General features: G+C 46.1%; 1 protein-coding gene across 2 annotated transcripts in view; it reads left to right on the top strand.

The window, feature by feature from the left end:
• Nucleotides 1-948: 948 nt before the first annotated feature.
• The window catches only part of AGPAT4 (1-acylglycerol-3-phosphate O-acyltransferase 4), a 152,217-nt gene continuing 126,913 nt past the window's right edge, over nucleotides 949-26,252 (top strand). The window contains exons 1-2 of one of the 2 annotated variants that reach the window (XM_055536149.1): nucleotides 949-1,047; nucleotides 11,916-12,047. In XM_055536149.1, coding sequence (XP_055392124.1) covers nucleotides 11,993-12,047 — 55 coding nt within the window. In that variant the 5' untranslated portion in view covers nucleotides 949-1,047; nucleotides 11,916-11,992. Of the gene's footprint in view, nucleotides 1,048-11,915; nucleotides 12,048-18,910; nucleotides 19,107-26,252 lie in introns of those variants that run through there. The other variant, XM_055536151.1, reaches the window with a different exon arrangement.

The following is a 26,252-nucleotide window of genomic DNA, read 5'->3' as shown; positions in this document are numbered from 1 at the left end:
TCTGATGACTGTTCTCACTTTAAAGGGAAAAATGATTCTCTCAGTCTGAACTGTTTGGAGCCTGAAAAGTAGGTTAGTCGCTCAGTTGTGTCGGACTCTTTGTGACCCCATGGACTATAGCCCACCAGGTTCCTCTCTCCATGGAATTCTCTAGGCAAGAATACTGGGGTGGGTCGCCACTGGAGCCTGCAACCTCTGCTTTTATCTGGGATTTTCCGCGAGTAAGGAGATACCCTCCAACATCCTGCCCAGAGCCATGCATGTCCCCCTTGCCCTCAAACGGAAGCCATTCACTCTACCTGTTTTCCCGTGACAGAACACAAACACTTATGTTTCCAATTACTCATTCAACAAAGCTTTGTCAGAGGCTTTTCATGTTTAGGTAGACTCATAGGAAACTGGAATTCCAAGGGATTTTAACAATAAGCTGGACCAATGCCTTCATTTTGGGGTGAGAAAAGCAACACTCCAAGACCAGTGACTTGCCCAATACAGAGGTTATGAAATCTACTAGCGACAGACAGGACTGGAAGCCAGTCCTGGCCTAAGCGTGTTAGACCTGATTTCTTTTTCTCTGGCTGTGGCTTCTGGAAGGGGCTGAGGGGAGTGTGGTGCTGCTGCAGACCTCTGTGCTTTAACTGCTCCTAAGTCAGCGGGTGGCTCAGATGGTAAAGAATCTTCCTGCAATGCAGGAGACATGGGTTCAGTCCCTGGGTGGGGAAGATCCCTTGGAGAAGGAAATGACAACCTACTCCAGTATTCTTGCCTGGGAAACCCCATGGACAGAGGAGCCTGGCAGGCTACAGTCCATGGGGTTGCAAAGAGTCAGACATGACTTAAGCAACTAACACACTAAGTCTAATGAATGCCCTAGGCCTGGACTGACCTGACCTTCCTTCACTTGCGTTGTTCCTCAGCTGTGAACGGGGAGCTGGGCTCAGATGCTCTTCGGGGTCCCTGCTTGGTGCAGCCTGGAGACCTTCCTTACAGATGGACCACCCTTCTCCAGCCCAGCAGACTGGCTTCACCTGGGAACTGCATAGAGAGGTGAGATCTCAGGCTCCGCCCAGACCTACTGGATCAGAAACTGGGGGTGGGGGGTGGGGCCCAGAACTGTGTGACGTAACCAGCCCCACAGACAATCCTGGGGTACGCTGAAGCTTGGGAACTGCTGCTCTAATGTAAATAAAAAGCTGAGCTGGCAGCCTGTGTGCCGATCCGGGGCATCACTTCACTGCAGGGAAGATGATAACGAGCACATATTCAAAAATCATTAGATGTTAGAAATGGAGGAGGGCATGGCAACCCACCCCAGTATTCCTGCCTGGAGAATCACGTGGACAGAGGAGCCTGGCGGGGCTACAGTCCATGGGGTTACAAAGAGTCAGACACAACTTAGCGACTAAACCACCAAACCACCAGCAGCAGATGTCAGAAAGAATATATTAGACACATTAGATTTAGGAACCAGCCTGCACCGAAATAAGTATATTTTCATAGTATATAAGTACAAAGTGTTTCTCATCTATTTTACTGCAATCTTTATTTCTTCGCGTCTATTATTTGTTTTATTTTGCTTGCTCTGGGTCTCCGTTACTGTGAGCAGGCTTTCTCTGGCTGCGGAGCGTGGGGGCTATGCTCTAGTCGTGGCACGTGGGCTTCTCATTGTGGCAGCTTCTGTTGTGGCAGAGCACAGGCTGTAGGCATGTGGGCTTCAGTGGCTGCAGCACAACTCATTTTTATTTATTTAAAATTAATTTCCAATGGAGTCTAGTTGCTTTATTGTCTTGATTAATTTTGAAAAGAACAGCAATGCAATTAACCAGACCTCCCTATCTGATTAAATGTACACGAGAAGCTTTCAGAGATAGTCACACAATAACCTACAGAGATCTGTGCAAGTTATTTTTCAAAGCTGTGTCACTGAGTTTCTTGGGGAAGATGACTTATAAAAACAAAATGAATTTAGATTTAAGTAGATAGATTATATACTCAGTCACAATGTTGTGAGAGTAAATACTGACTTTTTAATTTAATTTTTTAAATTGAAATACAGTTGACATAATATTTCAGGTGTACAGCAAAGTGATTCATATGTACATACACACACACTCACACACACACACACACATATATACTTCTTCAGATTCTTTTCTATTATAGTTTATTACAGGGCTTCTCAGATGGCACTAGTGGTAAAGAATCCGCCTGCAAGACAGGAGACATCCCAGACTTGGATTTGATCTCTGGGTCAGGAAGATCCCCTGGAGAAGGAAATGGCAACACACTCCAGTATTCTTGCCTGGAGAATCCCATGAACAGAGGAGCCTGGCGGGCTACAGTCCATGGGGTCACAGAGAGTCAGACACGTCCAGAGCATCTTAGCACACACTTAGGTTATTACAAGATACTGAGCATGGTTCCCTTTGCTATCCAGCCGGCGGTGTTGTTCCCTTTGCTATCCAGCAGGCCGTGTTGTTCATTTCACATACAGTAGTGTGTATCTGTTGATCCCAAATCCCTAATTTATCCCCCCTTTCCCTTTCGGTAACCAGAAATTTGTTTTCTATGCCTGTGAGTCTATTTCTGTTTTGTAAATAAGTTCCTTTGTGTCTTTTTTTTTTTTAAGATTCCACACAGAAGTGACATCGTGTGATATTTGTCTCTCTCTTTCTGACTTCACTTAGTATGATAATCTCTAGGTCCATCTTCGTTGCTGCAAACGGCGCCATTTCATTCTTTTTTATGGCTAAATAAATATTGTCTTTAAAGAAAATAATCAAGTAGAACACCACTAACTGTTGGCGGTCGTGAGCAGTCATATTCTGTAGCTCATTTCCTGATATCAAAGGCTGACTGGGGTTCTCAGTCATGATGTCATTTGGATGGAGATGAGCTCTGGGCTGTGAAAAGGGAGGAGGGTGTTCCTTTGCGCTGCAGCCCTGGGTTCTGCTGAAGCTGGAGATGCCTTGTGTCCGGGCGACACTGGATGAAAATCCTCTCGCCTCCCACGTTCAGGGCTATTTTCAGGTTTCAGCGCAGTGATGGTCAAGCTGTGTAGCGGACGTTTGTCTTTGTCTGTTTCTTTTGGATTTTGACTCTAAGAAAGAAGTCCTGCTCCGGGAATGTGACCCAGTGCCTGCACCTCATTGCTTTCAGTTGGGGGAAAAAAAATGCTGGTTTTTCTTCAGTGAAGGGACTCAGCAAAAGTGGTAACAACTCCATTGTAAAAGAATGAAAGGGTTCAAGTGGTACCACTGCTGCTTTTTTTCCCGGGGGGGAAAAAGGGTCTGAACTTTGAGCTTTGGAAAGTGGCCCCATGTGCGGTGGGTACCCAGCTACCCTCTCTCATGCATCGTCATGATTCCCCGCTGAGTTGATGTCTGGCTTCCCTGAGCTCCTTCGAAACGAAGCTGGGTGGGACAGGTCAGCCCTGGGGTCCTTTCCCCAGGCAGGCAGCCTCCCTGTTCTCACAGCTCGCATCCCTGCTCATCACTAGCGACTCCATGTCTGCAGAGAGGTCACCTTTGCCAAGGGAGGTGTCCAGTGAACCTGCCGAAAACCCCGCTCTGTGGTCCTCAAGGGCATATTCCGGGTAGGAGGAGTCTCCGGCGCACAAAAGTCAATGTCGTCAGCCCAGTGCCCTGACCTCACGGCCGGCATTCAGGCCCCATCGGACGAACAGCCCTAATCTGTAACCACTGGTCACACAGCGTCACAAAATGCTTGTGCGCTTGGAGGCTGCTGCTGTCAGGCCACCCGCAGCCTCCCCATCACCAAATCCAGCGCCCTGTCCTTGTCTTCCTGGAGGGCAGCGGAGCCTCCAGGCTCCAGGACCCCACACCCTCAGATGGTTCCCTTCCTGCCTCGTCCCTCTCTCTTTGTTCTGTTCCCTGTCCCTTCCCTTCTCCCAGTCTCTTACAGCTTCAGGCCCAGGGCTTAGTCCCCACCCCGCCCCCACCCTCCCTGCTATCACTCCCCGTGAAGCACTGCCGAACTCAGCAAACCGCAGGAAGAACTCCCAGTTCAATCTGAATCTGATAAACAACTCATAATTCTAGAATAAATATGTCCCAAATATTGCATGGTGCCAAAAATTTACTTTACTTGGTCAACAAGTAAATGGTGCATGAAGCGTATGCTCAAAGCTCTTTGAAAGTGAAGGTGAAAGTAACTCTTTGTGACCCCAGGGACTATACAGTCCATGGGATTCTCCAGGCCAGAACACTGGAGTGGGCAGCCGTTCCATTATCCAGGGGATCTTCCAAACCAGGGATCGAACCCAGGTCTCCCACATTGCACATGGGTTCTTTACCAGCTGAGCCACAAGGGAAGCCCCAAAGCTCTTTACCTGCATTCAAATTTAATTAGGCCTCCCATGTTCCATAGGACTTCCCTGGTGGCGCAGATGGTCAAGCATCTTGCTTACAATGCAGGAGATCTGGGTTCAATCTCTGGGTCAGGAAGATTCTCTGGAGAAGGAAATGGCAACCCACTCCAGTACTATTGCCTGGAAAATCCCATGGACGGAGAAGCCTGGTAGGCTGCAGTCCATGGGGTCGCTAGAGTTGGACACAAGTGAACGACTTCCCTTTCACTTTTGACTTTCATGCATTGGAGAAGAAAATGGCAACCCACTCCAGTGTTCTTGCCTGGAGAATCCCAGGGACGGGAAGCCTGGTGGGCTGATGTCTATGGGGCCGCACAGAGTCGGACACGACTGAAGTGACGCAGCAGCAGCAGCAGCAGCTAGAATTCTGGCCCGGGAAATCTCAGGGGCACAGGAGCCTGGTGGGCTACAGTCCATGGTGTTGCAAAGAGTTGGACGCAGCTAAGTCCACAAGTACACACACCTTCAAAGGGTTGGGGTTTAGTAGCAGAGACATGATAATACCTAAATTTCTGTTGTTGCTATAAATATTAAACTACTGGACACATCCTTATAATAAAGGAAGGAATCAAAACATGAGAAAAACAACTGACTAATTACAAGGCATCTCCCAACAAAGACAAACTACTATAGTCTATAGAGATCACATTCAGCCATGCTTACCTATGATACTTTTGCTGAAGCCCTTTTCATAAACCACATTAAGAATCAGTTCCATTCCTGGGTACCTTGAACAGATTAAAATGGGGCTGCAAGAGCATAAACTCTGTGGCTTTTGAGAGGCAATCTCGAGTTTTCTCTTGGATAACAGGTGGACAAATTGGGGTGAATAGTTTTTCTTTTTGGCTTTTTAAAAAATCTCCCTACATATGGAGAAGGGCATCAAATCTAAGCGTATACACGTTAGTGAACTTTTCCTAAGTGAATCCACCCATATGACTACAGAACAAGAAACAGCATTACCAGTACTCAGGAGCCCCCTTCTCATTCCCCCCTTACTCCAGAGGTCCCCTCCCACAGCTCCAAAGAAACCACATAGGCTCAGAACACATCTTGACCTACAGCATGGAGGCTAGTTTTCCCCGGTTTTGAACTTATCAGTGAAATTACAGAGTAGGTCATCTTTGGTTTCTAGCTTCTGTGGTCAGATTGTATTTACGATATCTTTTCACGTGGTTGCATTCAGCTGAGTTCCATTCATGTCCTTTGCTGAACGGTATCTTAGAGTTTGAGCATGCCACACTTCCTATGCATGTTCTCCATATGTTTGGTGCTGCTGTGCATCAGGTTGTTGCTCACTATCACACATAAAGCCACCGTGAAGACTATTGAATGTTGTGTGTGCGTTTCCCCCGAGCGTTCCCCTAAGGGTAGAATTTCTGGATCGCGGGGGCTGAACATCTTCCGACTTTATTAGGACCCGTGACACCACTTGCCAAAGTGGCTGTGTCTCTTTACCTCCCTCCAGGAGTGTTTGTGCCCTGGCTTCATGGTCTTGTCAACAACAGGTAGATTTCACCCTTTGTTTGGTAGTCATTCACGGGTGTGTAGTAGCGAGGTTGATGATCTTTTCAAGTTTGTGTTGATTTGAACATTCTCTTTTGTGAAGTGCCGATTCATATTCTTCACACTTTTTCTATGAGGTTGACTTTTTCTTACTGGTTTGAAGAATATTTTAGCCCATTCTGGATAAGGGCCCTTTGTTAATCATTTATATAATGAACACCTTCTTGTTTTTGGAGCTTGTCTTTTGATTCTCTTAATCCTAACTTTTGAAAACAGAGCTATGTTTGGGGGTCATCCAGTTTCTTAGTCTTTTCCTTTTTGAATCCTGTTTAGGAGAATTTTCCCTCTCCCAAAGTAAATCTTGCACCCGGGAATGACATCTGTGTATGGCATGAAGAAAGAGTCGAGTTTTATTTTTTGTGTGGTTTTTCTAATTGACTCAGCAAATTAATACTTTATTAATTTCTTACTGACTATTCTTTCCCTGCTGCCCCATGATACAGCCATCATCATAAATCAAGTGCCTAGAAATGCAGAGGTCTATTTCTGGACTTTCTGTTTGGTTTCATTGGTCAGTTTTCTATTCTTGCACTGCTTCAATCAATGCAGCTATATAATATGTGCCCCAAGCTCTGGGGTCTGAAGACTGGGTCCTCTTTCCTTATTCTCCTTGACTCTTTGCATTTCCATACAAGGGTTAGAAACACCCTCACATCTGCTGACTTTGAAAGGGTTGCATCAAACTACAGATCAGGTTAGAGAAAATTTGCACCTTTTATATGAATACTTGAATCTGTGTCTATGGTATAGTCCTTGATTCACTTAAACCTTCTCTACTTTCTCTATGTAGAGTTTTATGGGGCTTCCCTGGAAGCTCAGTTGGGATAGAATCTGCCTGCAAAGCAGGAGACCTGGGTTTGATCCCTGGTTAGGGAAGATCCCCTGGAGAAAGAAATGGCAACCCACTCCAGTATTCTTGCCTGGAGAATCCCATGGACAGAGGAGACTGGTGGGCTACAGTCCACGGAGCTGCAATTCAGACACAACTTAGCAACTAAACTTCCCGTGTAAAATCTTACACATCTTTCATTAGATTCATCCTTAATTATTTGAGTTTTTAAAGCTATTGTAGATGCTTTTGTTTTGAGCATCATTTTCCTAACGGTTCACGATTAGTGTGTGTTTTGATCCTCCTGAGCTGTGTGACAAACCACCTAAGCTTCACGTGAAATGGCAGCACTTCTGTGATGCCCGTGGCATCTGTGAATGAGCAAGTGGGACAAGGCACCAGGAGAATGTCACCCCTCTGTCCCTGGGTGTGAAAGTGGAGGTGGCTCAAATGGCTGGGGGAAGCATCTGGAAGCTTCTCTGCTCACATATGGGGTGCTGGGCCACCTCGGGGACGGGTCATAGACCCCTTCACGAGCCGTCTCACAGCTCAGCGTCGGTTCTGAGAGGGAGAGCCCCGAGGGCCACCCTGCAGAGCCAGCCCCTCCAGAAGCTCTCCGCCTCCCCCCACTGAAGCTTGGAGGTACGCAGCACCACTTCTGCATACCCTTCTGCAGCACCCTTCTTCGGGTCACTCAGATTTGAGGGGAGGGGAAGGAAGCCCCATCCCTTGAGAGGGGAGGGGTAAGGTCACACTGCAGAGGACTGTGTGGGTAGAAGAGGTTGCTGTGGGCGTCTTTGGAAAATACCTCTGTCACATGACACACAGCACCCTTGGTGTCAGCAAGGTGACCTTGCAGAACTCATTAATTCGGATGTTATATTAGACCCTCTGGAATTTGATTTCTACACGTTGCCAGAGGAGAAAGGTGAGCAGGGGACTCTGGGTTCCAGGAGCTCCGGAGATATCAGACTCCCAAGATGCCCAAGTCTCTTACATAAGATGGCGAAGTGCAGTCAACCCTCTGCTCGGCTGAGTCTGAGGCTATGGAAGCTGCACCCACCAGGGCTGATGCTTTGCAGATTTCATTTCTCCTTTGTGGCTCAGACAATAAAGAATCTTCCTGCAATGCAGGAGACCTGGGTTCGATCCCCACCTTGGGAAGATCCCCTGGAGAAGGGAATGGCAACCCATTCCAGTGTGCTTCTCTGGAAAGAATTTTCTCATGGAAAATCCTATGAACAGAGGAGCCTGGAGGGCTGCAGTCCATGGGGGTCACAAAGAGTCGTACTTTCTGCTCCTTGTTCAGTACTTGGTCTCTTCATCGACCCATTAGTGAATCTGTTATGTTGTTGAGTTTCTTCTCTTTCCATTCACAGGATGCAATCGTTTTGAAAAATATTCTATAAAAAGACAGACAGTGCTAAGTTCACAAAGAAAAGCTGGGAGGGAGTGGATAGTGACAGGTGTGGGGACAGAGAAGGATACAGCTTCTTCCTAAACAGAATTATCGCAGCCCTGGATTCATTTTTTAGGCCCCAAACTATACAATTGGTTTGAAAAGGTTTATCTCAAAATCTAACTAAACCTTGGTTAAGATCCCCACTCAGAGGTTGCTCTTAGAAACAAATAACTCAGACCCTCCGTTTCATGTCAGCAAAGAATCGGTTTTCAAAGCCTTTGGGATATTCCTCTTGCCCTCGCTGCTGGGACCAGCTCAGGGTGGGGTCACGAGAAAACCCACCTCCTACGCAGTCAGCGCTTGGAGCCTGGAGGTCCACGCAGAAGAAATGCACAAAGGTAACTGAACACCAGCTCGTGGAAAATACAACATGAGTAAACCACAGGCCGCAGACCTCAGGGAAGGGACGTGAGCACTCGGAGACCTGCTCTCACACGGTTCATGTGCTGGTCAAAGGCGAAAACTGGCTCTCTCCGAGGGCAAGGACTAAGCTCCTCGGTCACTCAGTGGGGACCCAGCATCGCTGAGCGAGTCGGTCCCAAGAACTCCAGGGCTGGCAGTGCAGGCGCCCAGACCCGGGATGAGGATAAAGCCATTCTGCCCGAGTCAACAGAACAATCTCCTGAGCAGGATTTGGAAAATCTGAGGCAAAGCACAGCAACTGGAGGAAAACATCCCCAAGGCCTGCTTCTCGGTGGCCAGCCAGGAAAAACACAGTTGGTGGGAGCGGAGCCAAGACTACCGAGGAGAGAAGCAGCAGCTGCGGGTTTAGGGGCAGGTGTTGCCAATGCCTGGGTCACTGCGGGAGGTGCCTGGGTCCCCGCACAGCGAAGGGTGCGGGGTGGGGGGGGTCGCTCATAGCAAACCTCGGGGGACCAACGCAGCTCGGCTAGAAGCAGAGCGGTGTCAGAGTGGCAGGCGGACACGCAGGGCGGTCAGCCCCACGCGGGCATCGCTCTCTTCCCTGAGGCATGCCCGTTTCTCTTCCACTTTGGCTGTGTTGAGTCCCCTGCCCCCCTCCTCCCCTTTTTCCTCTGGCAAAGGTCCCTGCTCAGCCAGCTGCCCCAGATCTGCCTCTGGGCACTGGCCACGTCCACTGCCCTGGGCCACATGGTCCTTTGAGAGCCGTCTGGCTGGTGTGCCTGGCAGCTTCAACATGGAGCGAGGCTCAAGTCCTCCAGACTTTCCCGCCCTGGTGTGGGACATGGGTGGGTCTGTGGGGTAAGGCAGGCAGGGGGTGCTTCCGTCTTCCTGATTGTCTCGAGGGGTCCCCTACCTCTCAGCTCTCCTCGGGAAAGGCTGCATGCAGCTGCAACAGGATTAAATCTCCTCTGCCAGGATCCTGACCCAGCTGTGTTTTCTTCAAAAGCCCACCCTCTTTCCATGTCAGCACTCAGAACATGGAGAAGGAAATGGCAACCCACTCCAGTACTCTTGCCTAGAGAATTCCGTTGACATAGGAGCCTGGTGGGCTGCTGTCTATGGGGTTGCACAGAGTCGGACACAACTGAAGTGACTTAGCATGCACTGGAGAAGAAGATGGCAACCCACTGCAGTGTTCTTGCCTAGAGAATCCCAGGGACGGAGGAGCCTGGTGGGCTACTATCTATGGGGTCGCACAGTCAGACATGACTGAAGTGACTTAGCAGCAGCAGCAGCAGCACACTCAGAACAAGGGGAGACGTGTTCAATTACATGGCAGGAGAAAGTGGCCGGACTTCCCAGGTGGCTCAGTGGTAAAGAATCCACCTGCCAATGCAGGAGACACGGGTTTGATCCCTGACCCAGGAAGATCCCACGTGCCTTGGAAGAGCTAAGCCCTTGTGTCCCAACTCCTGAGCCTGTCCTCTAGAGCCCAGGAATTGAAACTGCTGAGCTCCTGGGTTACAACTCCTGAAGCCTGTGGGTCCGAGAGCCCATGCTCTGCAACAAGAGAAACCACTGCCGTGAGAAGCCCTGGCGCTGCGGTGATAGCCCCCGCTTGCTGCTGGAGAGAAGTCTGCACAGCGATGAAGACCCAGCGCGGCCACAAATCAATACAAATAAATACAGAATTTTCCAGAAAAGAAATCTGTTTAGGATGTGTGAAACAAAAATGTGATGGAAGTTTCTTCACTAGTACGATCACAGGAAAATAAACTATGCCTACCCTGATAGCCCAGTTGATAAAGAATCTGCCTGCAGTGCAGGAGACCTGGGTTTGATCCCTGGGTTGGGAAGATCCCCTGGAGAAGGGAAAGGCTACCTACCCCAGTATTCTGGCCTGGAGAATTCCATGGACTGTATAGTCCATGGGGTCCCAAAGAGTTGGACACGACTGAGTGACTTTTTACTTTCAAACTATGCCTGCATATGAACAAAAACTGAAAAAGAGCACAATATATGAAAATGAAAATGAGGGAGGTGACTCTGTAGAGTTAAAGCTTTTTCTTGAATGTTATTTTTAACATACGAAAATAAGGATAAAATGGATTGCTCAAAAGAAACTACTTTGAGTTACAGAAGTGGAAACAGAGAGTCCCAGCTACCCCTTGGAAAAAGGAGATCTAGTGTTGATGTCTCCAATGCAGTTAGTATTTACAAAGGCCTTTGACATGTCAGATCTTTGAAAACAAAGATCCTAACCTCACAAGCTAGGCAAGAATAAACCTATAGAAACAACAGCCAATTGGATGTCATTGCGTAAAGTGCATTAATACAGATACACTCGGACTGGTTTTCCTTTTAAAGAGTTGAGGGCTTCCTGGAGGAGGTAGTCAATAAGTCTTGGAGGATTGAGAGAGTGAAGTCAGCTGGTGAACGGTGAAAGAAGGGTGATCCTTGGAGGGGTATGGAAAGAGAGGAAATTGAAGGGAGACGTGAGATTGGAGGGAGAGTAGGGCCGGATCATAAAGGGCATTGCATGTAACCCAAAGGAGTTTAAGTTTTACACAGTAAGTCCCCAACTACGAACCAGTTTCATTTCAAGACTGTGTTCGTAAGTCCAACAAAGTTAGCCAAGGTACCCGGCTAACACAATTGGCTGTATAGTACTGCACTGTAATAGGTTTATAATAATTTTCACACAAACAATATGCAAAAAAATAGAGAAAACATTTCTAATCTTACAGTACAGACCTTGAAAAGTACAGTGGTACCAGCTACACCGCTGCTGCTTTTATGCTTGCTTCCAAACATCCTGGGCTTGAACTAAAGATACTGTACTAATGTACGCTATACAGTGTGTGTGTGTGGGGGGTGTGTGTGTGTGTGTGTTTGTGTTGGGGTGTACACGCTCAGTCATTCAGTCGTGTCCAGCTCTTTGCAACCCCCGAGAACTGCAGCCCGCCAGGTTGCTCTGTCCGTGGAATTCTCCAGGCAAGAATTCAGGAGCGGGTTGCCATCTCCTCCTTCAGGGGATCTTCCTGACTGGGGATTGAACCCAAGTCTCCTGCAACTGCTGCCTTGGGAGGTGGATTCTTTCCCACTGTGCTGAGCAGCGAAGTGCGGCCCCTTGCAGAGGATGTGTGCGTGTGACCGTGTGCACCAGACATGTGAAGAAACATGTGACTGGGTGTGCAAAGGCATGTTTGCATCTCTGAAAGTTTGCAACTTGAATGTTCCTATGTGGGGACTTGGTGTCCCGAAAAAATCTGAAGCAGGTTTTTTTTTTTTTTTTTTTTTGGCAGACAACCAGGAGAGAAGTCCTGAGCAGCACCAGGGGAGAGGGCTATTGGTAAACGTCTTTGAGAAGAGGATTAACAGGATGGTGTGGGCATGGTGTGGGGAGAAAGATTGCAAGAGGAATTGGAAAGAATCAGGTAATTCTGGCGTCACCTTTCACCACAATAGGGAACCAGAAACTTGCTGAAAGGACTGCAGAACGCTGGCTAGCTTGGGGTCAAAAGTTTTCGGAAGCGTTCAATTGCAGAAGCCTTTAGGATGGCTAGCTTCCCTGAGGTGTCCCAGTGTGAAAGAATCTGCCTGCCGATGCAAGAGATGTCAGAGACATGTGTTCAATCCCTGGGTCAGAAAGATGCCCCTGGAGAAGAAACAGCAACTCACTCTAGTATTTTTTGCCTGGAGACTCCCATGGAACCTGGTGGGCTGCAGTCCATGGGGTTGAAAAGAGTCGGACACAACTGAGCAACTGAGCACTTGGCATTTTAGTATGTCTTCCTGGAGATATTCATCAGCTAATTAGGTAAATGGGTCTGAGGTTTAGAAGACAGAGGCCAACCGAATATATGGATCTGAAAGTCATCTGTATTTTAATGAATGAGGCGTGTGCATGTCTGCTAAGTCATTTCAGTCGTGTCCGACTCTTCGTGACTCTACGGACTGTAGCCACCAGGCTTCTCTGTTCATGGGATTCTCCAGGCCAGAATACTGCAGTGGGTTGCCATGCCCTCCTCCAGGGGATCTTCCGGACCCAGGGATCCAACTCCTGTCTCTTAGGTCTCGTGCACGGGCAGGCAGGTTCTGTACCATTAGCGCCACCTGGGAAGTCCAGTGAATCGGGTAGGACAAAGAAAAGCACGACAGTGGTTTTGGAGGTTCTACGCTATTTTAGGTGCTCCACATACACTGTCTCATGTAAACATCACAGTCACTCCATGAATTGGAGGTAGGAGGAAGCTCAGGCTCCAAAAAGTTAAATGAAGAATTAGGAGTCTGTTGTAAGTAACTCAAAGGAAAACTTATACATGGGATGCTCATGCACCCAAGGACAGAGATGGGAGAGGGGAGAACCACATTCTCTTATTTTTATTTGCAAAGCTCCCTTTGGCAAAGGTAGCTGGATGAGGAACAAGCAGACTGGAAAGTGGCGAAGCAGAAACAAGGGGACCTGTGGAGCCCATTTTCCTTTCTGTCGCCTCTTACAAATCAGTCGTGGAGCTAGGTTTTATTCAACTAGACTTGGCTTTGGCCTGAAACCAAGAAGAAATGAGTGATCATGGAGAAAAGATGTCACTTGCTCTTTTGCCAACTTTCCTCTGATAGTTGCCAAATTCCAAGATTAATTTTCTTTGGGTAAAACTAAGCACAAACTCAAATGTATGGAGTATAGATGGACTTTTAATAACTACACTTAGAATAATGAACATGAGTTCAAGTAGAAATTCTCTTTTTAACATTTTGATGCCAATAGGTTTTCTTTCAGACCTGCTTTTCATCTGAAAGCCGGAGGAGTACGGCAGAGAGAATCCCGAGGTGGGGAATCACTAAAAACTGCGGCTTTGTTTCAGTTCTGTTTCCTGTTTCCTGGGGATGCTGTGAAAACGTAGTTTCTAATTTACTGGGTCTGGGGCGGGGCCCTGGACTCTGCATTTCTAAAAAGCTCCCATCCTCATGGTCCAGGATCAGGCCATACTTTAATTAGATCACCCTCCAAGGTGCCCCTGGGCTTCCCTGGTGGCTCAGAGGGTAAAGAATCTGCCTGCCATGCAGGAGACCCAGGTTCAATCCCTGGGTCAGGAATATCCCGTAGAGAAGGGTATGGCAACCCACTGCAGTATTCTTGCCTGGAGAATCCCATGGACAGAGGAGCCTGGTGGTCTATAGTCCATGGGGTCATAAGGAGTCAGACACAACTCAGTGACTAACACACACCAAGGTGCCACTAGGCTATAATTTGCCAAATAAAGAAAAGCATTATCGAGGGACTTCCCTGGTAGTCCAGTGGCTAAGACTCTGCACTTCCAATGCAGGGGCCCAGGGTCAATCCCTTGCTGGGGAACTAGATCCCACATGCAGCAACTGAGTTCGAATGCTACAGCTAAAAAATCCAACCCAAATAAATAAATAAAAATAAATATTAAAAAAAGAAAAGCATTATGTCACCAGGTGAGAACAATATTTATTTTTTAAAAATGCTTCAGTTCTCTGTTTATAAAGGTAACCCATACTTATCAAAATTAAAAAAAAAAAATCACACAGTATGGGGACCTCCCTGGTGGTTCAGTGATTTAAGAATCTGCTGGGCTATGCAGCACACGTGGGCTCGATTTCTGGCCAGGAAACTAAGAGCCCTCCTTCCTCAGAGCAGCTAAGCCCGAGCGTGGGAACTGTAGAGTTCACAGGCCACAATGAAAGATCCTGCGTGACTCAATGACTATCAGGAAGCAGACAAAAAATTAATGAATTAAAAAAAAAAATCACACATGTACAGTACAAGGGCTGAAAATCACCCAGAGTGGAACACTGCTTGAAGTGGTGTGCTTTCTTTCTGCTCGGTTGCAAAGAATGGGAGGGCTAAGTCTTAGTATTCTTTGTATGACATCCTTTAAAACTGGGCTTCCCTGGTGGCTTAGACAGTAAAACATCTGCCTGCAATGCAGGAAAACTGGGTTCAATCTCTTTTCGGGAAGATCCCCTGAGAAGGAAATGGCAACCTACTCCAGTAGTCTAGCCTGGAGAATCCCATGGGCAGAGGAGCCTGGTGGGCTACAGTCCACGGGATTGCAAAGAGTCCACTAACTGAGTGACTAACACTTCCTTCCTTTAAAATCAGATTGTGAAGCTGGGATCTTTTTCCATTTGCTGCCCGTGAGTTGAGCTTTAACTGATTTGAATTCAGCTCCTCCTGTTGTGGTAGATTTGCTCCCGCCTCATTTGATTTCCAGTAGCTCAGTGCCTGATACAGGAGGAGGGAGTGAATGACTTCCCAGGATCATCTCTGCCAGGCTGAACAGACTCTGAGTGATCCAAAGAGAAAGGAGCTGAGATCAATTTGTAAGAGATTTCAAGAAAAATTCTGAGTTAAGATACAGTGAGAGCTGGTCAATGGACCTCAGTGTTTGAGGAATGCCTTAGGTTGTAATCGGGCTTCCCTGGTGGCTCAGAGGTTAAAGCGTCTGCCTGCAATGCGGGAGACCCTGGAGAAGGAAATGGCAACCCACGCCAGTATTCTTGCCTGGAGAATCCCATGGATGGAGGAGCCTGGTGGGCTACAGTCCATGGGGTCGCAAAGGGTCAGACACGACTGAGCAACTTCACTTCACTTAGGTTGTAATCATTATTGATCAGGAAGGAATCCTGCCTAATTCTCCATGCTTTCCTCATGCATGTATGCTCAGTCACTCAGTCGTGTCCTACTCTTTGCGACCCTGAGGACTGTAGCCCGCCAGGCTCCTCTCTCTGTCCAAGGGGATTCTCCAGGCAAGAATACTGGAGTGGGTTGCCATCCCCTCCTCCAGGGGATCTTCCCGACCCAGCGACTGAACCCATGTCTCTTATGTCTCCTGCATCAGTAGGCAGGTTCTTTATTTACCACTAACACCACCAGTGATAGGCAAAGTTAGAATTATTTGAATGTACTTAAAATGATTGTAATAATAGCAACATAACCGTAAGAGATTGCTGGTTGATTGTGATCTATGTGACATATTTGTAAGACTCAATTATATGCAACTATAAATGTAAGAATAAAGACCCCAATTTCAAATTGAATTTATTATTTACATCTTTTCTTTGTTGCGTCAAAACAGTAGCAATTCCTAATACAGCATACGATAAGGCCATTACAATCACAAGTCTGTAATACGTTTGTATTTTATAACTATGGAAATTTTTAAACTGTGTATACAGATTTATATGGATATAGCTTCTATATTCATGTTTATAGCATAGGCCAAATGAAAAGAAAGAAAAATATTGTCAGTGTGTTAAGAGAAAAGGCTGTTTGAAATAATGTCATTGATAACCATCTAGCATGACAGCTAAATATATAGTAGGTAAGTTAACACTTTATATACATGATATTTATCATTCTAAGTACCAGAATTTAGGTTAAAAGAAACTTCTCTAAAACACGTGATATTCAACCTTTAACAGAGGGTTCTGAAGATACTTCTTTTTGGGGATTAAACATGTTATAATCATCATCGATTATTCTTTGCTTCTGTCCTAAATTGTTCTAGAACACTACGACTTTAGAAACCTTGAGTCTTCTGTTTTTTAATCATGATCATTTTTAATATAAAAGTTGTAAATACTCATTGTAGAAAAATTTCAAAATGCAATAAAATACAAAAAGCAAATAAAAATGACCCTCAATCTCACAGTTCTGAAAAAAAATCATTAGCAGTTCAGTGACCTTTTTGCACAGTGTGTGTTTCCTAGGACACCAGTCATTGGATTTAGGTCTCATCCTCGTCCAGCACAACACAGCTTAGCTAATTACATTACCGAATAAGGTCACATTCTGAGGTCTTGTGTGGATGTAAATTTAGGGAGGAGTGGGAATGCTATTCAACTCACTACACACCTAGGAGAATGTATTTGCTTGTTGTTTTAGTTGCTCTGACTCTATAACCTGCCAGGCTCCTCTGTCCATGGAATTCTCCAGCGGATCTTCCCGACACAGGGATCGAACCCAGGTCTCCTGCATTGTAGGCAGACGCTTTACAGTCTAAGCCAGGAGGGAAGTCCTTGTCACCTTGTATCTTAACTGTTTACAGTCCTTTCTTTCCTAAGACTAAGCCCCGTGGGGCAATGCCCATGTCTTGTCTGTGTTTTTGTATTTTCAGCAACTAGCACAGATACTCAAAAAGTATTTGTTGAACTGAATTGTTAGATTGTGATCTGGAAATTTTCACAATTCTTTGTTCAGATAGAAATAGCTAAATCAGGATGTCTAAAATAAGGAGAGTCTCTAAAAGGGACCCTGAGTAAAGCTTATAGGATTTAATTCTAGAAGGTTGTATTTCCACTTTAAATTTTTAGACGTAGTCTTTTTTCTCTAATATTTTCCAGCTATATCTACTGAGTCTATTGTGAGTAACATCACCTAAATAGGCAGTGTGAAAGTAGCAAAAATAATCATCATAATAATGATAATCTTAATGGAATAAAGACATAAAAGTATTATGATCAGAATAAGACTTGCAACCGTCAAAAACTTTAATTTCAAATGGTTTCTGTTGAAATCACTGGCTGTACCGGTAGTTGTGTGTGTGTGTGTTTGTGTGCACACATTCAAGCACACTCAGTTGTGTCTGATTCTTTGCGACCCCATGGACTGTACCTCACCAGTCTCCTCTGTCCATGGATTCTCCAGGCGAGAATACTGGAGTGGGCTGCCATTTCCTTCTGCAGGGGATCTTCCCCACCCAGGGATCAAACCCACGTCTCTTGCCTCTCCTACATTAGCAGGCGGTTTCTTTACGAGCTGAGCCACTTAATATAGCACAGATTTTGAAATATATCCCCATTCAGAATTCGAATATGGAAAACCATCAGTCTAATTCTACTTGAGAAGGGCTTTGAAAAACTGGAAACAAATGGATTTTAAAACATAATCTGAAAAGTCATGAGAACTCTTTATAAATTGCATTGGCTGCAAGAACTTCTTGCAAACATCTTTTATAAACATGTCTACATGGTCAAATTTATTTACACATAAATATTAAAATAAACCATTGACACCAATGGGTTTCCTGTTCTGGTCCTTGTTTATGCCTCCGATGGCCTTCATCCCTCTCAATCTTCCTCTTCATCCCCATTCATTTCTTTCCCTCTTTCAATCACAGACCATCAAAACACAGCACACCCTGTAGGACCCAGTCCAAACCACGGTTTGCTGAATTATGAATGCTTTTTTTTTCCCCTCAGCATAACCAAAAAGAGATCCTTCCCTTTCTGTTTTCTCATGGCACGCTGTTTTTAGCACTTTGGTAGCTCTTAGTAATTCTGCAATATGGTCTAGTTATTTGTGAACATTTTATTTTTTTTCCCCCTGTGGATTGTAAACATCTAAAGAACGGGGGTGAACACAGGAATCGTACTTTGATACCCAATATTATTTGTGCCGATGGTTCTAATAGAGAGCATTTGAAGGGCACACACCTTAACTCTTTGGAGGCTGAGTGTTTAAGGCATGTTGGGGACCTGGCATTTCCGGGGATCCAACATCCCCGCCCTCTTTCAAAGTTACGAGGGCACTATGCTATTGTTAAGGTCTGCCCAGACCCTAACTCTGGGCGCCAGTGCCACGTGCATGCGTTCCGGGGCGTGTGCGCGCGCGCAAGCTATCGACCCTGGCGGCTGCTTTGCGGGGAGAAAATTCATCGACCTCCAAGCCTCTTTTCCCCAGTTCTTAACACCTCAGATCGCTGGAGTTTTCAGTATAATTTGGTCGAAGGTGCTTTGGGGCTCTTCCGAGTGGAATGCAATGTCCTTCCCGCACCGCGTACCAGTGAGAGGTGAGGGGGGCATTACAGAGTGCGGGTCTTTTACCAAACACAAGAGGAGGCAGTTTCCAGGTCTCAGCCCAGCCGGGGCCGGCTCGGTCCGAGCTGAGGTTGGAGGAGCCATGTCGGCTCAAGGATGCAACAGGATTTGTGAGGCGCGGGCGAGAAAGAAAAAGGCCACCTAGCGGGCTTTGTTTCCGATTCTGGCAGGTTCTCCGGCCAGAGATCGAAAACGTGAAGCCTACCGAAGCACTTCCTTACATTAATTGCAAGGGGAGGGGGAGGGACTCATGTTACAGCAGCTCGTCTCTCCCTCCCCGTAACTGCTAAATTGTAGCTTTAAAAGGAAGTGACATGGGGTGGGGAGAGACGTCAGCTGAGGACCACTTTTTTTTTTTTTTTTCTTTCCCGAAGGGTCCACCCCATGGGTGGAGTCTCGCTTTTTTCTTTCCAGTGTTGGCTGTCTTACAGCGCCTGTAAACTAGTGGCAATTTCTGCACCCCAGCCTGCTCCCTTTCAGTGTCCGATCTCTAAGTCCATGTGTCCAGGGCTGCCAGAAAGGAGGTATCTGCGGTTCGTGCTGTTTGCAGGCGGCTTCACCTCTGGGCGTGGCGGATGTGTGCGCCCCTCTGTCTCTCCCTCGTTATTTCTCTCCTTGGCTGGATTTCCCTAAAACCTCTGGAAGGGGTAGGTAAGCGAGAGGAGGCGAGGAAGGCGGAGAAGGAAGTGAGGCGACCGCGGGAACGTGGAGGGGCTTTGCCGCCGCACAAGGACCATCTCTTTGTGCTCAGCCGGGGGGAGCGTGTCTGTGCGCCTTGGGATGCCGAGCTGCTGCGCTGGGGTTCATTTCCCCACCCTTGTCCAGCCATCCCCGCCCCCCCCCTCCACCTCCCCGCCTCGGGTGAAAGAATTTTCTCTGCAATAGATGAAGCCGGGGCGAAGGTTCCTGTTACCGATCGGTCTCTTTTTGTGTCAGGCAACATGTTCTTCCGTCTCTGGCGTTTCTATGGCAACCACAAAAAGACTACACCAAATGCATCCCCTCTACCCATCGCTTTATTTGTGTTTGCTCCGCGTCGGTGGCTCTCCGCGCGCGGGTTCTCGCCCGGGGCTGCTCAGAGGCAGCCTGGCTTCGTGGCTACCCCTCCTCACCCCCCGTTTTGGTTTTTCCCTATTACAGGCGGGCTGGGGGAGGGGAGTTGTCAAGGAAACAGGCTTTTATACTTACGTCTTTATTTACTTAATTTTCAGCCTATGAAATTTTTTTCATCATATCTGGAAATTAGAAAAACAGTGATTTGATGTTTATGTAAGTCTTCCGTTTCTGGTCTTTCTGGAAAACCTAAACTGTTCTCAAGACGTGATGTTAAATCCGTGATCTAACTAAAGAGGTTGGGGGCGGGTGGGTAGCACTTACTTCTTTAGTAGAGGAGATGAGATCCTGGAGAAAAGTTTTAGAGGGTGTTTGCGAATCCACTGACAGATGTATTATTTTCTGCCCAGGTTTGCTTAAGAGTCTAAATATTTAAAAGAGTGGTCTTTGTTCTAGTCTGAACTTACTTAGCACAGCATCTAAGTTCAACAAGTGTAAGTAACAATCAGGTAACTACCAGCAGGGTTCCCAGTTTTTTTGGTATCCTTCTAATAGGGATTAGGGGCTGTCCCCTCCCCTTAAGGTGAGGGTCCTCTTTTTCAAAGCTGGGAAAGAATGAACTCATCTGTGACTGTTAATTAAGCATTCTCAGTTGGAAAAAAAAAGTATCTATCGTGAGTTAAGGGAGAAAGTGTCTGTGGTGTGTATGTGATGTGTGTGATTGTGTGTGGGGGTAAGCAGGGCAGGGACATCAGGGGCAAGTCAAGCCCTAAGTTAAAACTACTAAATCTTAATGTCCTCTATGGAGGGAAAAAGAGTTGATTTTCAAGAAAAATATAAAACAGAGAGAAAAAAGTATCATCTACCTAGTAACAGGCAAAGTTAAATATAATTAAAATCAAGTGACCCATCTGTGGAACAGACATAGTCCAAATCGGCTTATTAACAGGTAGGAGTCAAGTTGACAGTCTTCATTCAGTGCATCTGAGATGTTTGATAACCGACACTATTCTTTTAAGGGGTGTCCTGAATTACCAAATTAGGATTTATAGAAAGGATCAACAGTAATATCACCCTTGAGTCTTAAAATTATCTGTAGTTTTGGATAAAGATGTGTGAAGGTGGCTTAGCCCTCACAATGCCTTCCGGCTTTCTGAAAGCATCACTTGGAAACCTCCCAGTACTCCCCCTCCCCTCCCCCCCTCCCCAGGGGAAGCAGGAAGAAGGGGTGGTTTAATGAGGTTCTGCTTGCAAAGATCCTTATCTCAACATGCTCTTTTCTATGACTTATAAAACTTATAGGGCAAGAGGTCTTAAGTATTACAGATACAAAAGTTATCTGAAAAATAGCATGGCACAAAGCTAGCAGAATTAAATAAAGAGAGCTAGTTTCAAGACATAAAGCACACAAAAGTGTCATTAAAAAATTAGATAATCGTTTTGAAAAGCCCAGGCTAATATATATAAATAGTTGGAGTGTAGGTTTGCAAAGAGTGTGGGAAGCAGTCAGGCTCGGTTACTGTTTGCCAGCCTGAAGATGTCCTTACGGAGCTCGGACATAGACTGACCACATCAGATGGACCACGTGACCCTGCAGGATAGATAAGACAGTGTGCAAGTCAAATGTGATGCGGGCACTCCTGAGCTTCCAAATGTAGGAGTTGCACAGCAAGAAGCCTTGTAGGATGGGGTTCAAAGGAAAAGTAGCAAGAATTGTTTGTCACTTCAGCCAAAAAAAGAGAAAGAATCACTGTCCTGTCATTGGACTGAGTAGAACTTAAAAACTTGATTAACACTCTTGACCTGGGTAGGGTCAACGAAGGATCAGTGGAGTGGGTCCATGGAGCAAACACTCTTGACCTGGGGAAGGTCAATGGAGCTATGGATGCAGAGCAAATTCTGGGTCCCCTGAGAGGCGGGATGGAGGCGATGCTGAGGAAATAACTGGTTAAGTTGGAGTTAGTCATTCACCGTTGTTTGGATTGCATGGCTCTGAACTGGACGCCGTCAAGTTTGTGAAGAAAATAGAAGTGGTGGTCTGTGGTCTCAAGTTTAAAATTTGTCAAACCGGCGACGACGTGCGTAGGTGGGCACACAGTTGGAAAAAAGGAGGCGGGGCAAGAGAGAAGTGGATGCAGGAAGTCTGGGAAGAATGTTACCAGGATGTTGATGTTGAAGGTTTGAAGGAGAGGAGACAGATGATTCTAGGGGAAGAGGTAAAGGTGTCCCAGGTAACAAGGACGGTGGTGGGCGATGGGTCCTGGGTCAAGGCTCTTGTCCGAAGCAGGGAGAAGTCCATCTTTAGTCTGGAAATGGGCAGGTGGAGAGAACTGGTGTGGAGAGAACCGGAGTGATTCAGGGACAGGATTTTGTTTAACTCAGAATAAGACTGGTAGAAAAAGTGAGAAAGTGTTAATTGCTCGGTCGTGTCCAACTCTTTGCGACACTATAGACTGTAACCTGCCAGGCTCCTCTGTCCATGGATTTCTCCAGGCAAAAATACTGGAGAGGGTAGTCATTCCCTTCTACAGGGGATCTTCCTGGCCAAGAGATTGAACCTGGGTCTTCAGCATTGCAGGCAGATTCTTTACCATCTGAGTCCCTGTAAGTAGAATGCAGAATCCTTCCTAATCCAGTTATTGTTGAATTGAAACTCGAGGAAGTGAAGGCTAGACTTAAATCAGACTTAAAAGAAGTGAGAAATTTGGGAAAGGAAGCCCCCACACACCCACAGCGTCGTTCTCATAATACTAACCATTGCTGTTGCTTTCAGTTGTGGGGTGCTCAAGTGAGCATCACTTGTGGGGTGCTCAAGTGAGCGCTGGGCAGACTTAACTATATTTTGTTCGATCTGCTGTATTCTGAAAAAGAGGTCTTATGGGCATGGGAATACAGCGTATTCATAGTTCTGAATGGTTTTGGACACCTCAGTGTTTAAATGTAGTCAAGCCTGGCTTAAAAACCATCTACATCCCATAGAGTTTGTGCAACGCTAATTCAAGAAGCTTCGTCCCAGGGCAGAATCCATTTGTGAAGCTTTGTAACTTGGACATTTGGCTTCATGTAGGAACCAAGGAGGATCACTGCTAAGCTGTTGGGAAAGAGAAAGCTTAAATCATGAACTTGTTCTTTTCACAGTATTTATGTGCATTTATTATGTGTAAATAGCTTGTTGTTCAGACACTGTATCAGACTCTTTGCAACTCCACGGACTGTAGCACGCCAGGCTTGCCTGTCTTTCACTATCTCCCAGAGCTTGCTCAAACTCATGTCCATCGAGTCGGTGATGCCATCCAACCATCTCATCCTCTGTCATCCCCTTCTCCTTCTGCCTTCAATCTTTCCCAGCATCAGGGTCTTTTCTAATGAGTCTGCTCTTCGCATCAGGTGGCCAAAGTATTGGAGTTTCAGCTTTAACATCAGTCCTTCCAATGAATATTCAGGACTGATCTCCTTTAGGATGGACTGGTTGGACCTCCTTGAAGTCCAAGGGACTCTCAAGAGTCTTCTCCAACACCACAGTTCAAAAGCATCAGTTCTTCGGCACTCAGCCTTTCCTTATAGTCCAACTCTCACATCCATACGTGACTACTGGAAAAACCATAGCCTTGACTAGACAGACCTTTGTCCACAGAGTCATGTCTCTGCTTTTGAATATGCTGTCTAGGTTGATCATAACTTTCCTTCCAAGGACCAAGCGTCTTTTAATTTAGTGGTTGCAGTCACCATCCACAGTGATTTTGGAGCCCAAGATGGTGACTTCGTTTTCCCTGAGTGCCTGAATATCTTAAAATAAGCGCAATATTTGATGAAAGCTATGATGGAACAGTCTCTCTAACCTGTTTTCCTTTATTTTTAAAGGCTTTCTCCACAAAGATTTTCTACTTGTGTTTATTTTTGTTCCTCCTCTGATTTGCTTTACTTCTTCCTTTGGTTCTACCTTTCAGTCATCACTCATTCATTCCTATATCATCCATCCATTTATTCATTCACTCAAAAATGAGATTAGTAGCATGTGTCAGACACTGTATATTATAGATGTGGCCATAAATAGGCAACTATTTCTTCCTTGAAGAAGCTCAGAAACTAGCAGGGGGGAAAATGGAGAAACAGTCCCTTCAACCAGCGAGTATTCGTTTTATTACTATTATTAAGCCATAGTTGATTTGCAATATTGTGTTAGTTTCAAGTGTACAACTTCAGATTCTTTTCCATTACGGATTATTGCAAATTGAACTTATTATTATTGAAAACAGTTCCACAGGCTATACAGCAAATCCTTACTCTTTGTCTATTTTATGGAGAGTAGTGTATATCTATGAATCTCATGTTCCTAGTTTATCCCCCCTCTTCCCCTTTCCCTTTTGGTAGCTATAAGTTTGTTTTCTATGCCCATGAGTCTTGTTTCTGTTTTGTAAATAAATTGATTTGTATGATTCATTTTTTAGATTCCAGATATAAGTGATGTGATATAATATTTGTCTTTCTCTACCTGATTTACTTCACTCAGTATGATGATCTCTAGGTCTGTTGTGTTGCTGCAGATGGCTGAGTAATATTCCATTTTTCTTCTCTGATAGCTCAGTTGGTAAAGGATCCATCTGCAATGCAGGAGACCCCAGTTCGATTCCTGGGTCGGGAAGATCCGCTGGAGAAGGGATAGGCTACCCACTCCAGTATTCTTGGGCTTACTTTGTGGCTCAGCTGGTAAAGAGTCCGCCTGCAATGCTGGAGACCTGGATTCGATCCTTGGGTTGGGAGGATCCCCTGGAGAAGGGAAAGGCTACCCACTCCAGTATCCTGGCCTGGAGAATTCCAATGACTGTATAGACCATGGGGTTGCAAAGAGTTGGACACGACTGAGCAACTTTCAGTTCACATATATATACACGCACACATACATATAGGGACAGGGACTGGGATAGACTGAAGAAGGGGACGACAGAGGATGAGATGGTTGGATGGCATCAATGACTTGATGGACATGAGTTTGAGCAGGCTCTGGGAGTTGGTGGTGGACAGGGAAACCTGGGGTGCTGCGGTCCATGGGGTAGCAAAGAGTTGGACACAACTGAGCGACTGAACTGATACATACAGGGGGTATTGTTTTTGATTTAAGCATTTATTGGCTAATGGCATCAGATGCTTCTTTCATTGAACAGTTCTGTACATAGATTGTTCTGGGCAGAGAGGTAGAGTGCTTAGCAGTTGACTGTTCATCTTATAATTTTCTTGTGTCTTCCTCACTGGTTGGGCGTATGTCTGATGTCAGTAAACATTTGTTGGCTAACTAAATGGGAGAAGTGAGGTTTTGACCCTGCGGACACAGAGACACAATGTGCAGCAGGCTTGTAAATTCTCTTTCTGAAAAGCACAAGCTGAGTGAGATCATCTCTCAAAGTTCCCTCGGAGTGAGGGACTTCCGTGGGACTATGGCTCCCTCCAGATGGACTCAAGATAGGACATTTTTAAACGACAAGCTCCCAACTGCATTGAAATTATTTGCCCATCACTTGACTAGATAATCCCTGGTCATTAGATTTCCCATAAGGCGTTGCAAGCCTGTCTCTCATTCTACAAAAGCAAGTGGGTTTCAACACCTTAAATCCAAATATCCCCAATACATTATGTTAAATAAGTATTTAAACTTGTTGCAGTGCTTCCTGTTTGTATTTCCTGCTGTCATGGAGCTCCTCTCAGCAGGACTGTTTGGCCCCTTGTAATTTCTACCTTCAGCAGGAAATTACATGGGCAACCTAACACAGTTCATCCGGAACACCCCCTCCGGTGCCCGCCTGACCTTCAGAGCAAACACTTAGATTCCCCTTCTTTGTTATTCTGATTGCAGATGAGGTCAGCTTCTCCCTTCGGCAGGAAGTTGTTCCGGATAACTGGTCGGCAGAGGTCTCTTCCCTCTGACCTTGGGTCATACCGAATGGCTGTTTCATGGTCATTTCTACGTAGGATCTGCAGGAGAAGAGGCACATTGTGACCTTTGCGGTCGGAAGGACACTTCCTGACACTGAACTTCCTGCAGGAGATTATTCCTTAGTCTGGGGGCTGAAGGGTAACCTACAGAAGCGGTCAGAGACGCTGAGGTGACCCGCCAACCTGTAGGGTATATGTGAGAATCATAGCAGCCCACCTGGCTGAGGGCACCTCGTGGGCTAGTCAGTCACACAGACCTCACACTTCTTCATTCCCTTTATCCTCGTAACAAACAGAGCAGGTCAAAACTGTTAACGCTTTCCGTTTTATAGAAAGTAAAAATGAGAGTATGTTACTCACCTAACATCATAATAAGTAACCGAAACAGAACTGAGATTGGACTCAAGACTATGGTACCACTCCCCACCGCCAATCCCCCATTTCAATGGCATCATGTTCTTGCATCTGTGTGCAGGCCCAGCCCAGTGCCTGGGATGTAGACACACAGTGTTTCTGCAGTTCTCAACAGCTCTCTACCATGTGGACCTTCCCTTGCATGCCTTTCATCCTAGGTTTTAGGAGCTTCAGAAATTCTGGAAGAGAAAGTAGTAATTGAGAACTTGAGGCGGGAGGGAACTTATAGCAGTACTTCTAAGACAAGCTACTTTAATAGTTTTCAGGGAGCTTTGCTGTTTTGTTGTGGTTTAGCCATAGAGGTGGTTAAAGGAGAAAAGGAAAGATATAAACATCTGAACGCAGAGTTCCAAAGAATAGCAAGGAGACATAAGAAACCTTCCTCAGTGATCAATGCA

The sequence above is a fragment of the Bubalus kerabau genome, chromosome 9 (assembly GCF_029407905.1).
Source record: "Bubalus kerabau isolate K-KA32 ecotype Philippines breed swamp buffalo chromosome 9, PCC_UOA_SB_1v2, whole genome shotgun sequence".
Taxonomy (NCBI): domain Eukaryota; kingdom Metazoa; phylum Chordata; class Mammalia; order Artiodactyla; family Bovidae; genus Bubalus; species Bubalus kerabau.
Note: the sequence above shows the minus strand (reverse complement) of the source record. Positions and strands in the feature narration are given on the sequence as shown.